The sequence below is a fragment of the Carassius auratus genome, unplaced genomic scaffold, assembly GCF_003368295.1.
Source record: "Carassius auratus strain Wakin unplaced genomic scaffold, ASM336829v1 scaf_tig00024766, whole genome shotgun sequence".
In the NCBI taxonomy this organism is placed as follows: domain Eukaryota; kingdom Metazoa; phylum Chordata; class Actinopteri; order Cypriniformes; family Cyprinidae; genus Carassius; species Carassius auratus.
Window position 1 is genome coordinate 188,212 of NW_020525372.1, and position 15,525 is coordinate 203,736.

Genomic DNA, 15,525 nt, shown 5'->3' on the forward strand with positions numbered 1-15,525 from the left:
CACAAGGTTTGACGTTTCAAATAGGCTTTTATGTTTAAAGTTACATTTATTGTCCTTAATTGTTATGTCTGTGTAGTATTAGTATTATTGATATAATTTATTTTTATGAAAAGTACAATATTATATAATAATTGACCTATAATAGTTTCCTTTTTTTGTTACCACTAATTTGTTTGTTAATTAGTTACCTTTACATATTTTTGTTTGACATTTACAATAATTTAGCTATAGATAATATACCTAAAACAATACAAGATTGTGTTTAAAATATTGGAAAATAAAAAAAGACATTATAAAAAACACACGTTCTGACCATAGAAACAAATTATTCCTAAGTTTGTGAACATTATTAATCATCTCATAATTACCGTATAAACAAACACCATTTTACTATTTTCAAAATATATCAGACTCTTGAACCTTAATGGTTAATAAAACGTGTGCTATTGCGAACAACAGCTTTAACGAAGACAAACTCAAAACAGCCAGTCACCTTTATTTGTACAATAAAAAAAATACAGCCACCTCAAACTGAAGAGCATCTTCTTGGCCACAGAATGCTTTTGTGGACACAAGACAATCAACTGCACACAATCCCACCCCAGAAGGGACATCTGCAGGCCCTGTGGCGTTTCATATGATATTCAGATTCCTAAAAGTACACTGGTTTCTTTCTTTATCTTCAGAAGAAGAGAGAGACACCTATAAGTGAAGACTAAGTGAGGACTCTCGAAGTCATGAGCCACTCGAGATCTTTTTATCAGGTACTTGAGGTTCTTAAGCCTTTCGAAAGTCTCTGAGGGAAACGGTTACATCTCATATTTAATAAAAAAAAAAAGTTAAGCAACTCTCTCCACACATATACAAACATACACATGCAACTTAAACACACTTACAAGTTGTGTGAAGTCGCCTTTATCTTTGTTTTTCCTCTTCTGTTCTCTTTCGCTCCCCTCCTTTTTTCTATTTGAGAGCCTGTTTCCTGCTTAACCCCTGCCCTTGAGTTATTCTCAATGTCAGCGCACACTTCAAACACCAGCTGACAAGCTCAGAAGAGTCCGCTGTGAATCCCCATTCCAAACAATTATTCCATTTCCCAAACATCGGCAGATCTCTTCCCAGCATTACGGCTAATGAAAAGGTCCCCTTGAACCATCAACAATGCCGAGGACTTGCTGATACATATTCGTCTCATAGGCAGGTTCGAATACAGTAATGCTTCTATATGCTATCATGTTTAATATATATGAACGAGCAGCGCTGATGCCAGTTTCTAGAACCAAGAAAGCCTGAAGAACATGTTTGGGTTGTGCGAACGCTCTCTCTGTGTATCTTCGACCTTTGGCAGGCTTCAGGCAGTGACTGTACCTGAGAAAGTTTTGTTAAACAAACAACAGGATTTCATCTTGTGAAACTAAATCATTTAATTAGATTGATAATATAGAAAGCTGGGGTAGGAAACCTGTGCACAGTCAGGCTGCGTGAATGCAGCAGTGAGCGAGGAGCTTCTCTAGATACAGAAGCTCATGTGAAGAACCTCTCTACCAAAGTACACTAAAAATAAAGCTTCCAAGTGGAGGTTTTAACAGCTCAACATTTTGATTCCCCAAAGTCTTTTTTCTGAATGAAGAACATTTTAAACATCCACTATACATTTTTCCACTCTTAAGGAACTAATGTGGAATGGAAAGATTTCATGGATGTTAAAGGTTCTTCATGGAACCATCAAAGTCAATAAAGGACCTTTACTTTTAAGAGTGCAATCTGAACCTTTTTTAGTCTTATTTGATTTTACTTTGGAAAACGTTTGCCCCAAAAGCCTGGATGTATAAATTGTAATTTTAAAATAGTCAGATTGGTCCAATTTAACCACATTTCATGATGTGCAAACCTGAATTTTAAAATGACATTTATAAAATTGCCCAGACGGCCTCACAGGAGTCAATAATTACACATTCTGATTAGAACCAAGACGATCAATAAAGATCACCGGCATGTTTTTGGAGTATCCATCAAATGTTGTAATCTACGAATGGAGCTTGATCTTTCAGCGCCCCTCGCTGAAACTCATCTCCACCACCTGAACTTCCTCTGCAGCCTTTTTTTTTTTTTTTTTTTAATGGAGCATTGATTGTGTTGCAAATGTGGCCTTTTGTTTGGTAAAACCCAAAGTCAGCCTGAAATATGCCCTTGTAAATGTATATCAGGTTGCATATGTTCAGTTTCTCCCTTATCAAGAAGCTGAGAGCTTGCGGTGGTCATTACAAACACAAATTATTAATTAGTATTATGTTCAGGTAGTTGCAAAAGTCCACAAAGTTAAAAAAATAAACTATCCTGAAAAACTTTTTATGGGTACTCAATTAGATGCCTATTTAGAAACGAAACTATTTTAATACGTCTTAAATCACAAAAAAAAAAAAAAAAAAGTAAATTATTGCAGCTTCCAGCTGAAATAAACACAGTGGTAGTAAAACACTAAAATCACCCATTTTTAACACACAAATAAATTAATTATTAAATTACAGGGACAAAATATTTTTTGCAAAATGTGCAAGAGACAATGCAATATCAATTTGCAGAAATGTTGCCACAGGCAATTTTTTTTCCAACGGGTCTGGTTTGTTTGTTTGTTAAAAAAGCTAACACAACAGCCCACTAGAAAAGCTTTTGATTAGCTGAAAACGTTTTTGGCCAGGGCATGACCTTACATAATGTCAATGCTAATGCTAAACAACATGATATAGCAACTGCCAATGAGACTAGCCAGCTAATATGTAACTGATCATGTGTCGGGATCAAAATGGAAGATTTGCTCAATAGAATTAAAAAAAATAAAAATAATAATTAACATATTTTAGCTGTGATTCACAATAAACAGTCTTTTAGGTACAGTTTTCTGTTCTCAGCTTACATAACCTTCTAACGTTACTTGAATGAGGATTTATTGGGTAAGTTAAATGCCAACAGTAAAACTCGCGTTAGTCTTTGTAAAAGCCATTCACCTCCCGTTTCGTCAGCACTATAGCATTTTAATGGATTACTTGGCTGATCGGTCAATGACAATGATCATTTATCCTCTGCATATCTGAGACAGATCAAAGCGAATTACCTTTTCCTCGTTAATTTCAGCAGCAGTGTTTGACAAGTGTGGTTGGAGCAAAGACTCTTCAGAAAGTCAGACATCAGACCGCTGCTGCCAGGTAAGGCCCGAGTGCAGGTTTGATCTCGTATACATGTATTCCTTCACTACTCGGTCGCTAGGGAGCTCCGTACCAAGGTCAACATTCGAAGACAACTGTACACAGTGAAAGACACTCCTGCACGAGCGGTGCTTTACGAGTCGTGACTCTTTTGTTGTGCCCATCACAGCAGCATCAGAGAGTCCAGACTGACACTAGTGAAGATAGCAACCATCGCTACCGGTTTCCGTCCCCTTCACAGGAAAAGCTAGTGTATGTTCTAATTGCATCATTAATGTCATAAGGGATTAATTGTCTCCTCTGACTGGTTCACTTTTATTGCGTTGATGAGGTGCAAAGTGCGAGTTTGGATGACCTTCAACCCAAAGAGAACAAAATAAATATGTTCTCCAGTGGCTGAATGGAATTTCTTGCTGTGTACTTGAAGGACGTTTTTTTCTTATGTGCAGAATTCTTTTTCCCAAACTATTATTCATTCTAGCTGTCATTTTAACCTTTCTGGCAGAACTGAATGAAATATTTTCATTCTAAATGAATCATAATCTCATTTAAACCTGGAAATGTTGGCAAATTTTCTTGTAGATCAGATCGGATCACAAAAAAAAAAAAATAATAATAATAATAATAAGATGAAAACATATATAATATATGGAGCCCCGCACATGAAATGCAAGAAAAAATAAATAAATTGTGCACACGATTTACCAATTCGTTGCCTCAATTTACGAAAATGTGCACATGATTACTATTGTGATCCCTCGATTTAGTATTGTGTTCCCTCGATTTACTATTGCGTTCCCTCGATTTAGTATTGTGTTCCCTCGATTTACTATTGCGTTCCTTTGATTTAGTATTGTGTTCCCTCGATTTACTATTGCGTTCACTCAATTTGCTAAATCGTGCACACAATTTATAAATCAAGTGAACGCAATAGTAAATCGAGGGAATGCAATAGTAATAGTGTGCACGTTTTAGTACAGTGAAACGAATTAGTAAATCATGTGCACAATTTATAAATTGAGTGAACGCAATAGTAAATCGAGGGAACGCAATAGTAATAGTGTGCACATTTTAGTACAGTTAGGGAACGAATTAGTAAATCATGCACACGATTTAGCCTTATATTTTTTCCTGCATGTCATGTGTGGGGCTCCATAATAATACAATTTAAATAATGTACTAAAATATAGTATTAAATAAAAAAGTGTCCCAGATTGAAAGGCTTAGGCCCGCAAAAATGAATGAATGAATTAAGATTTATTAGAGGAGAAAAATAGCTATAGCTATTTTCAGCATAAGAGTAGATTGACTGTAGCTAAATTCTATTAGATTGTGACTTGCATGTAGCTTAGAAAGTTAAGTTGTCAAAAGCAGGTTCTCAAACAATGCGAACACACCATTACACGTATAAATGGACAATATCGGTTTTGTCAAACTCCAAAAATTGAGGATGTCAAAACAAGCAAGTTAACATGCAATTGACACAAAACTGTCAGGCTTCACTGTCGTATGTCAGCTCAACAAATTCTACCAATTATTCATAATCTCACCGGCTGTGTTTCGAAGACAACTTCTGACATTCTGTCACAGATCTTTTACAGTCGTTTTGCTCTCTTTTGTCTCTCAGTATGTTAAATTCAGCAGCCGAGATATGACTTCCCAATGATAAGCAAAGGCAAGCTACCAGAATGAACGCAGCACAGCGCTGGATATTTCTGTTTAAGCATCCTTGAGCAACTCTCAGACAAATGAGAGAAACATAAGATGTGTGTATGCTATTAATCACACAGAATAACATGTTTCCATAGCAATTGATTAAGAGCTAGGCAGGTGTTGCCGCTGGGTAATATGTGAAAAGCACACACATAAACCTCCAACACGCAAAATCCTGGCCTGTGATGAATGTAGTTGACAGGTGACTCACATGCCATTAAAAATGATTTCTTTAGCCTGGAAACACCACCCTGAGCACACAATTTTTCACAACTGCTTCAAGGAACAAAGAGAAAGAGAAAACATTTATGAATAAAACAGCACTGAAGCAATCAATCTGAAAAAAGACATTTGTCAGAGAGTGAGTGAGTGGTGACCAGCTGACAGAATCAGATTGTTTCAGAAACCGGGTTACTGCCGCAGTGTACCAGAGCGTTTGCACCGCCGTTTACTGGGTTAAAACTATATGACAGATTGACTCCTTGTACATTAGTTTATTAATAAAAACCTGGACTGATAATGCTGGCAATCGTGGTCCAGGTTTACTTTTTTGCCACCGCTGCCAGTGAGATGGAAAGTAAGGTCCATATTCAGTCCACAAATACACCCCAAAATATGTATTTATTTCTAATTACTTTATAAATAATAAATTATATAAATAATTTGAATGATAACATCAGCAACAACAACAACTTTGCATAATTTAGATTATAAACATATTATATTTTTGGAAGCTTCATGCAAAGAAAAATATTCCACGGGTTTCCATGAAAGCTGACAGCAAAAAATAAATAAAAATAAAATAATAATAATATTAAAAAGTTTAAATTACTCCAATGAAAACAAACTATAATAGCAAAAAATAAAAACACAATGAAAACAAAACTAATAACAACTTTAAAAAGGGCTCATAATTGAAATATAAACAAAACAGCAATAAATAAATAAAAAGTAAATAAATGAAAACACAAAACAAAATAAAGAAAAAAGGAGCTCATAAATGATAACAATTGTATATATTATAATTGTATATTTTATTTTATATAATAATTGCGTTTAGTCCTAATAGTATAATTTTGGGAGCTATTCCAAGTCACAAGTCTCTGATTAACATCAATCACATTGAAGGTCAGATTACTGTTCTTACAAATCTTAAAACATGTATTGTGGCAAAGTAACCAGCCAAACAGAAAGCAAGTTTTATTCATGCACCAAAGCCAATTTTCACTTAACATTTGGCTCTTAGTGAATGTTAATTTTGGATCCCACTGGGAATGCATTGTGAACCACAAAGTTTTACTATTACAAGCTTTCTATGGGATTTTAAGAATTGTCTCAGATTGTGTGTCAAATGCAATGAAATGCTTCAAATGCAAAACAGCGCCTTCAACAGTAGACCTTCATATTCTAATGAATAATTCACATGTAATTCAGTCATTCCCTTTGGCACTTCAGCTGTTTCCTGGCTTCATTTACATTTCATTCACTGCATGACCTCATAATCAAATTAGACTGCTAGAGCAAATGGATTTGTTCATAAAGATTCGAAATAAAGAAATGTAACATTGGGGAGAAACTAGGACTTGGTGATATATATTGCTTATTAACACATTCACAATACCACTGACAATAACGACTACAACAAACTTCAGAAACAAAATACTTACATTGAAGTTATGTATTTTATATATATATATATATATATATATATATATATATATATATATATATATATATATACATGTGTGTGTGTGTGTGTTTACATTTTTGTTCTGTTAATTTAATAAAAAATAATACTCTGAAAAGTTGCATTTTTATTATATTTTATTTGCCTACAACTTACTGACACTTAAATGTTGTATAATATTCAATAGCATATTTCTTCACATATTTAGTCAAATTAATTTATTTTGACTTAGAATGCAGTTAAAGGGCTGCTTTGTATTGGACAAGCAGGGAGGAAGATGAAGATGAAAAAAAAAAACATTTTATATATGAGCTCGTATGAAATACAAAGCACAACTGGAGTAAGAGAGATGTGAGAGCTAGAAGCAAAACAGGGAAGAAAGCAAAAGGAGAGGAAGTGTTTGTCTGTGGAGGGGAGAATCAATCTGAAGGCTAACTCAATCGCTCAGCATTATCTGGCTTGGTGGCACGGGCCACGGCTCCAGATTGCAGATGATCTACATGCCTTTATGTAAGTGAAGCTAATCTGTCATGGCCTGAAGGAGGAGGGGAGAGCCAGACAGAGCGCAGGGGCTCCATCACTCTTACTCAGTCCTGCCAGTGTGGCCTCATAAACTACCACTGCTAATGAAACACAGGCACAAAACACAGCTGACAATCAGCTGCACAGCAAATAAACATGTAAGATAGATGGATGGATGGATGGATACACAAAAGAAAAGGACAGATAAATGGACAGGAGGATCGATTGGGCTTTAATCAAGTTCTAAATAATTATTTCTGTGCATTAATTAGCTGATTCTTTCTGGAGCCCGCTGCTTTGTGGATCTCTAGTGAATGCTAATACCAGCACTACAATAGTGCTCATGCAGGTATTATTAAGCTTTTATCGCTTCTCTGGGAATACAAATCTATTTGTGCTCCAGTTTTCGAACTGAACTTACGGAAGTTTCTTTCTTGCTACCCACTCGCACCTCTCGGCTCATTCCCCATTCTACAATTAATTCAGTCATTTATCCTCCATCCCAGTCAAGGGCACGGCCCGAGATCTCTTAATTAAGGACGAAAGATGGAGAAGGAAAAGAAAGTTCTCGGTCTTCAAACGAAGCTCTAACTGGCACGCGGCTTTATCTGATCATTTCAACTCTTTTAACCCCTCTTAATTAATCCCAAACACACACTTCTGACATCCAGCTCTTGATTAATGAAATTAGCTCAGCGGAAGTCAAATAACATCAGCCTCGGACAGTGACAGCGTTAACCCCAGGTGCAGCTTACGAGATCTGTACGCTTGTCTGAGGAACAACTACTGCTGGGAGTCGCAGAGATGAGAAAGTGATGCAAGAGGCCTTTGCACTGATGTTAAGTGAGCACTTTTACTTCTGATGGTTCAGGTTGCAATATTAAGGTTAAAATATTATACAAGACGACTTGAAAAAGACTTTCGTACCATATCTCAAGTTTTTACATTATAATAAAATATATTCTTAGTTTATGAAAGATACAAGACTTCAATTAAAGGGGTAGTTCACCCAAAAATGAAAATTCTGTCACCAGTTACTCAGTGTCTGCTTATTCCAAACCTGTATGAGTAACTTTTTTAAACACACATTTAAACACACGATGGTAGCCACTGACTTCCACAGTATTTTTTCCATACTATTGGAAGTCAATGGCGACTGTCAACTATTTGGTTACCAAGATTTTTCACAATATCTTATTTTGTGTTCAACAGAAGAAAAACTCGAGGGTGAGTAAATGATGACAGAATTTTCACTCTGAACACATGAACTTCCCCTTTAAAGACAATATGACTTTTCTTTATAGACCTCATAAACAGATGTGAGGCTGTTTTCAGTTTTCATTGGCTCAAATCTCCCCTGATTTTTCACAGATTCAGGCCATAGGAAGTTCATGATATGCAGGATAGCGTCCGGTCACGTAGTGGTAAATCTGTAATAATAAAAACATAATAATTCTACTTCAGTAAATCAATCTTATTTATACATAACTAAAAGGGCTAATCTATATCCTGTTCACCACAGGAGACCAGGGTCATGACACATACTAGTGACTGTTTCCATCTATAATGGGTGGTAATTATCAGTTTCTCACACCTGAAGCCAGAATAGAGCAGCTGTGAGAGTGTGAAACACTGTGTTGGTTTAATTACCTGCCGTTCGATGTCTGCTAACAGGCTACTCGCTCCCAGGCGGAAAAGGTGAGAATTTAGCCACTCGTCTCCAAGCTCTTCCTTCATCAGGGTCAGCCACACCACAGACTCCTGCGCTGTACGGATGCCTCCCGCAGGCTTGAAACCCACCTGAGGAACAAAAGCATCAGTCAGCAGGCAGGATGATTTATGGAAAATATGGTGATTTTGAGGTACAGTGGGACCTTTACCTTATAGCCTGTCCGTAAGAAGTAGTCACGGATTGCCCGGACCATTACTATGGCAATGGGGTAAGTGGCATTGACAGTCTCCTTGCCAGTTGAAGTTTTGATGAAGTCAGATCCTAGTAGATAGAAAGTACAGGAGACATAAAACCTTTTGACTACTGGCATGAGGTCTGGTCCACTTTCATGGTTATTTAGGCCAAAAAAGCCAATTTATATATATATATATATATATATATATATATATATATATATATATATATATATATATATATATATATATATATATATATTTTTTTTTTTTTTTTTTTTTTTTTTTTTTTTTTCTTATTACTAAAATCTTGATTCATTTAATAATGCAAATATTATTAATATTTGAAAAGCTTTGAATGATCAAATAATTTGACCTTTTTATGAATCAGTCACAATATGGTTAGTTCAGGCTGCTAAATGTCATGCGAAGCCTCTCCCAAAAACAATGATATTTACCTCAAAATTTGATATATGACCTCAAAAAATATGTGTAAAAAACTTTTTGTAACATAATCATTAAGATATAATCTCACATGTATTCAAAATGTAAGGAAAATATTCTATTTATCTAAGCAAATAATTAAAAGTTTACTAAATAGAAAAATAATAATAATAATTAATTAAATTAATTAAATAAGAAGAAGACAAAACATGAATTATATCTAATTAATTTGATATTTTTTAAGGTCATATATCATATCTCGATATAAATATCAGTGCATTTTGGGAGTCACACCACCTGACATTTAGCAACCTGAACTAACCATATAAATAAGTGAATAATTTTGACCTCTAAAAAAATATTTTAAAAAACTTTCTGAACATAATCATTAAGATGCGTACAGTCACATGTATTCAAGTTGTAAAGAAAAAATGCTATTAATTTTGACTTGAGGATTAAACCACATGCCATTTTCATCAAGCTGAAAGTTTTCTTAAAGTATACAAAAGATTTTAAAAACTGCGAATGTACTGTAAAAAGTACATTTCTTAAAACATGACATGTTTCTTAACTGTCAAAATTAATCCGCATACTCCACTGATTAGTAATTCTAAATGCAAAATCTTCCATCTGACATTTGTTTTGTTTCCGACAGACAGGTCAAAGTTAGGGGTGCATGATAAATATCGGCCGATAATTAATGTGCATCTCATCAGTAAAGCCGGTTCTCTAATCAGCGGTAAATTCCATCAGGTGTGTGATTTCACACAGAGCAGCTGTTACTACACAGAGCCGTTGTTAACTGACAAACTGCGCAAATCCACGAACGTGATTGATTAGACTGATAGATAACCGACGAGATGCGCATTAATTATTGCCCGATATTTATCGTGAACCCCTAGTCAAAGTTCACTCCAACGAGATCTGAAAATAGAAAGTCCTGCACATTTTTAGCATCTCCATTCAAGAACTTCAGAGAGGCGTCAGATTTTTGCACCGCGTCAGGACATTAGTCGCGAGGGCAAGGGAGGCTAGACAAGAACATATGGTCCCGTCTGCAGGGCGCAGAGGGTGTGCGTTCATTCATCAATAAGAGCTTTCATTTCTCCCTTCCTCTCCTTCATAGCCAATTACGGTTTATCAGCGTTCTGATAAAAATAGAAGATAAAATGATGCTTCTAATAGATGAACCACAAACTGTGGACCAGCTCTAACCCCCATCACCCGTGTCCCGCCTGCCCTTCCTTGTGTCTAATGACTGTTCATTACCGCACAGAACAAGATGAACATTTTCCAGTTCATTAAAGATAGGTTCTATATGTTTTTCCACTCTTTCCTCTGACACTCTTTCACTCCATTTCTCACCCTCTCCCTCAAACTGACATAATCCTTGAGATTCGTTCTGGGGAGTCTTAATTACACGATAATGGATAACGGTTATTAAACGCAGGCGACAGTAATGAAGCTCTATTCATTTGCGGCGGAGCGGAGGGACACTGCCAGAGAGCGTGGGAGTAAAATAGCTCCGGCGTCGGAGATTAATAGGTGAAATTATCATTCAATTTCAGAAACCTTGTACGCAATTCATAGGAACAAGGGGAGATTAAGGAATGAGCACAGAGACAAAAGCAATGCATTTTAATAACGATCCCTATCAGAGCCGCTGACAACTGGGTACAGTAATCGGCTTAATGTGCAATGGCTATTTAAGCATATACAGTCACTGGCCTGTTCCATGTGTGTGTGTGTGTGTGTGTGTGTTTGGACATCTGGATGCAGAGTGCAGAATGGATGAGCAATGGCGCCACGCTGTGGGCAAAAGATCAAACTATCAAACTTGCTAACAGGAGACCAGATTTAACTGGTTAGCTTGTGAAGTTAGTTCCTGCTGGTGAACTCAAACTTATTTGTGTTCTTCTGAAAAAAGGTAGAAATTAAATCATACTGTAAAAAAAATATATATATATATATATAATAATAAATAAAAGCCTTATTTACACAGCAATATATAATGATCATTTAAACAATTATATGCTACATAAATGTTTGTTAGACAATTAAAATTAAAATAAAATAAACATGTACTTAACTATATGTTATAATAAAAAACTGAAGCCCTAATTACAGAATAATGGATAATGATAATTACAATTATATGTTTCAAAAAATAAATGCAATTTAAAAAATGTTTCAGCATCTATGAATTAAAATTAAAATGTATATATATGTTTTGGAATAAACTTTGATAGAAATTCAAGTTTTGAAGATCGATACAACCGTACTGATATCATAATATAGTTAAATTCTTTAAAAGAAAACCTCATGAAGTAGTTTGGCATAAATTTGGCATCAGAAAAAAGAAGTATGCATTGATATAATTTATGATATTATTACATTTGAATATTATAATATTATAAACTATGTCCATATAATAATAATGTCCGAAGTCATGGGGAGCAACCCCAATAAAAAAAGAAAGAAAATAATAATAGACAATGGTGATTGAAATAATATAAATTACCAAAAATATATATATATATTAAATTAAACATAAATGCATTGAATCATGAGCCCTGACATTTTCGCATATTTTGTAAGGCATATTTATCACTGAAGCAAATCAAGCTTGAAGTATAATGGTGTGTAACAGACCTCTAACATTTTACTAATAAACAAACTTATGAAAAACTCTTAATATTGACATTGTAAACTAATTATTAATCTATCTGTTTCTAAGTTCAAGGCTGTACGACTGCAAGCAGTTTCCTAAAGAAATCCCATTTCTGCAATTTACAACTCAATTGCACTTCTGATTCTGAGATCTATGTTTAATGTTCTCACCTGCCATCATGGACACCAAACTGGCCTTGTAGACATTCGTGAAGGTTCCCAGCTCTCCCACTGCCAGGATGGTCTTCATATGGGCGTCTCCACAGGCCTCTCTGAACTGCCGGATCTCATCATAGAGGGCTGAGGAGATTATAGAGACTAAAATTAACGGTCATCCAGCTGTATGTTCACCAACTACCAAACTAGAACTAAGGAAAAAAACATGCTGATGGTTATGACCAGTGTCAGCTAGTCAGTCTAGAAGAGACCAGCTTAAACCAACAGCAAAATTATTAATATTATTTTTTTGTGGGAGTAGTATCTGAATTCCCTTAGTACCCATTGTTACACACACCTCCCCACTGCCCAGTGAGTGCCAAAGTCCGGTTTATGACAATATCGATCTCCGTAGCACCATCCTCCACAGCCATCTGTACCTCTGCGAGACGGGTCTTCAATGGCGTCTGTCCAGCAGGGAAACCAGTGGCCACTGAAGCAAAGAGAATGAAAAAAAGAGAGCGTGCGGTGAGACAATGCGGTTGCACCCTCTCTGGGAAGATGTCTGAGGAAGGAATGAAACGGGTTTTGAGATCAGCTGTTTCAAATGTCTTACCAGATGCAACAGGAAGACTAGAGTTGGCTGCTTTAAGAGACTTCACGGCATCAGCCACCCGTGAGGGGTACACACAGACTGCTGCAGTCGTGATACCTGAAAGCATGCACACACACACACACACACACACACAGTGTTCAGGTTGGAGAAAACTAAAATTAATTTAACGTAAGACAATATAATGTAAAAACACATAAAAATGCAGAATGAAAATATAAAGAAAACTACATAAAAGTCCTTTTAATGTCTAATGTTTATTATGTTGCATACAATTGTTTTATTTAGGAAACGGCAGAATTTAAGTTGTTGAAGTCTCTGATCTCTTCAGTCAGTCAACTTCTGTGAAAAGAGCTTTGTCTCCCTCTTGTGGGCGGATCTACAGTGACAAGCCTATGTTATTTACACTGATAACCATAAACACAAAAATATATAATTAAAATAATTTCATAAATAAAATAGATATGGCCATTCAGAGGTTTGAGTCATGGTAAGACTGTTAGTGACTTAAAAACACAGAAAAAGTGTTATTTGTACATTGTAACAATTTAAAATAGCTGTTTTCTATTTTAACATATTTTAAAATAATAATAATAATAATAAATGGGATGCGAGATGAATTTTCAGCGGCCATTACTTTAGTGTCACATGATCCATGGAAATCATTCTAATATGTGGATTTAAATTATTCATTACATTTATTTGAAATTGAAAACTTTTAAAAAGTAGTGTATTATATTTAAAGTGAGAGACTCCCTTTATTTATCATTAAGCTGTATTAATATATAGTATCATTAAATGTTCTAATAATCTGCACGGATACAAATTTCTGAATAGATTTGTCAGTCATTATGATCTAAAATGCTTGTAACAGTAATTTTTTTAAATGGATTTAAATGGTTTAAAATGCATTTTTAGTTACATTTAAGAGGGACATTTTTTTTTATCTTACATTGCAAACTGCAAGATTAGTAACAGAAGGTAACACAGATTTGAAATCAGTCATTCGAGAGCAACAAGAGGGATGAGGTGACAAAAGTCTGAAAAAATCCTCCAGGCAGAGGCACCTTTCTGACAGACCTTTGTTGTGCATGTCCATGCTCTTCAGCAGATCATGACGGATTGGCTGTGTGGCCTTCATACAGAGTCGATGGACATTGGAAGGTGTATCGTCACCAGCGAGGGTCGTCAGATCAATGCATGTGACGGCCTTCAGCAACCAGGCAGCCTACAATAACAATGCAGGTCATTAAAGATGTATTTGAGCTGGCATAAAGCAAAATCGGGAATACAGTAAACTGTTTACCTGCCACTGTTTTTTAGCCACTTTGCGTCCCTGGATCTGCTGAGCTCGTTTAAGAACAGCCTGAGTGTTGACTCGGACTTTTGACACCCATTCCAGATCTAAAATAAGGCAAAAATAAATAATAAAAGACATTTTAAAGTCAGTTACTGTCCTGTTATTTCCCTCTGCTCAATGAGACACACAAGTCATGTGAGATTCATTAAGTGCGTTTCATCTGTAAATAGTTTTAAAATAACTGTATATATGGAAGGAAGGAAGAAATCCAGAATAAAATTTCAAATTAACTACAAAGGCCAGAAGGTTGAATAAGGAGTTCATAACTGGTCAGATGGAGTTAAAAATTAACTACACATAACACTAAGAATATACTTTGCACTTTACAGTTTTCAGCGTATAAACTACATCACACCCATATTATCTCTAGCTCAATCGTAGTTCACAAAAAACATCTTCTGTCCCGTTTAATTAAATGTTCACACTATCACGTGGAAAGGATAACTTAATTAACGTAAACGCCTTGCTTCGTTTGGAGACTATGTTAATAGGATGGAATTAAATAAAAACCGACTCACCAAGATGCATTCCTGGATTTCTAGCGGACATGATTAAAATATAAATTACTGAATGCAATGAACTGAAAACAATAGCGTTGATTTGAAGTAGTAGCACCACAAACTGCTGACAGCTTTGACGACACTGCGCGTCTTCCGGGATTGCTCGTCACTGATACGTCGCTACAGAACTCTTTCAGCCAATCATTTCACAACTACGCAAGGCGTAGAATTGTATTTAACATGACATTGTAATATTTTCTTGATTAATAATAAAAAGGAAATAAGGCATAAATCAAATTTAAGGAAAAAAAAACCAACATTGATCGCATGATTAATATTTGGCTCTGTGAATGTCAATAGCAACCAATTACACAAACACATTTTTAATGCAACCTAAATTTCAGAAAGTTAACAATACTAAATAGAAAACGTATTATAATATATACAGGTGCTGGTCATATAATTAGAATATCAATATTTATTTCATTAATTCCATTCAAAAGGTGAAACTTGTATATTATATCCATTCATTACACACATACTGATATATTTCAAATGTTTATTTCTTTTAAATTTGATTATTATATCGGACAACTAAGGAAAATCCCAAAATCTCAGAAAATTTGAATATTGTGAAAAGGTTCAATATTGAAGACACATGGTGCCACACTCTAATCAGCTAATTAACTCAAAACACCTGCAAAGGCCTCTAAATGGTCCCTCAGTCTAGTTCTGTATGCTACAAAATCATG

General features: G+C 35.3%; 1 protein-coding gene and 1 long non-coding RNA gene across 2 annotated transcripts in view; both read right to left on the reverse strand.

Moving 5' to 3' along the window:
• The window catches only part of LOC113078235 (uncharacterized), a 30,403-nt gene extending 26,907 nt beyond the window's left edge, over positions 1 to 3,496 (reverse strand). Inside the window, exon 1 of the long non-coding RNA XR_003281472.1 lies at positions 3,113 to 3,496. This is a non-coding gene — a long non-coding RNA (uncharacterized LOC113078235). The remainder of the gene's footprint in view (positions 1 to 3,112) is intronic.
• A 4,828-nt stretch (positions 3,497 to 8,324) lies between these two features.
• On the reverse strand, positions 8,325 to 14,924 carry LOC113078236 (deoxyribose-phosphate aldolase-like). Its single transcript, XM_026250560.1, has 9 exons — positions 14,792 to 14,924; positions 14,220 to 14,317; positions 13,994 to 14,141; positions 12,917 to 13,012; positions 12,659 to 12,793; positions 12,316 to 12,444; positions 9,006 to 9,118; positions 8,776 to 8,925; positions 8,325 to 8,555 (listed from the first exon to the last, which is right to left on the reverse strand). The coding sequence occupies exons 1-9, from the start codon at positions 14,820 to 14,822 to the stop codon at positions 8,499 to 8,501; spliced, it is 957 nt and encodes a 318-aa protein (XP_026106345.1). The 5' UTR covers positions 14,823 to 14,924; the 3' UTR covers positions 8,325 to 8,498.
• Positions 14,925 to 15,525: the final 601 nt, after the last annotated feature.

Coding starts and splice junctions, on each gene's coding strand:
- LOC113078236 (XM_026250560.1), bottom strand. CDS start 14,822: ATGTCCGCTAGAAATCCAGGAATGCATCTTG. Junction 9,119..12,315: donor TTTGGTGTCCATGATGGCAG/GTGAGAACATTA, acceptor TCTATCTACTAG/GATCTGACTTCATCAAAACT. Junction 8,926..9,005: donor TCTTACGGACAGGCTATAAG/GTAAAGGTCCCA, acceptor TTTGTTCCTCAG/GTGGGTTTCAAGCCTGCGGG.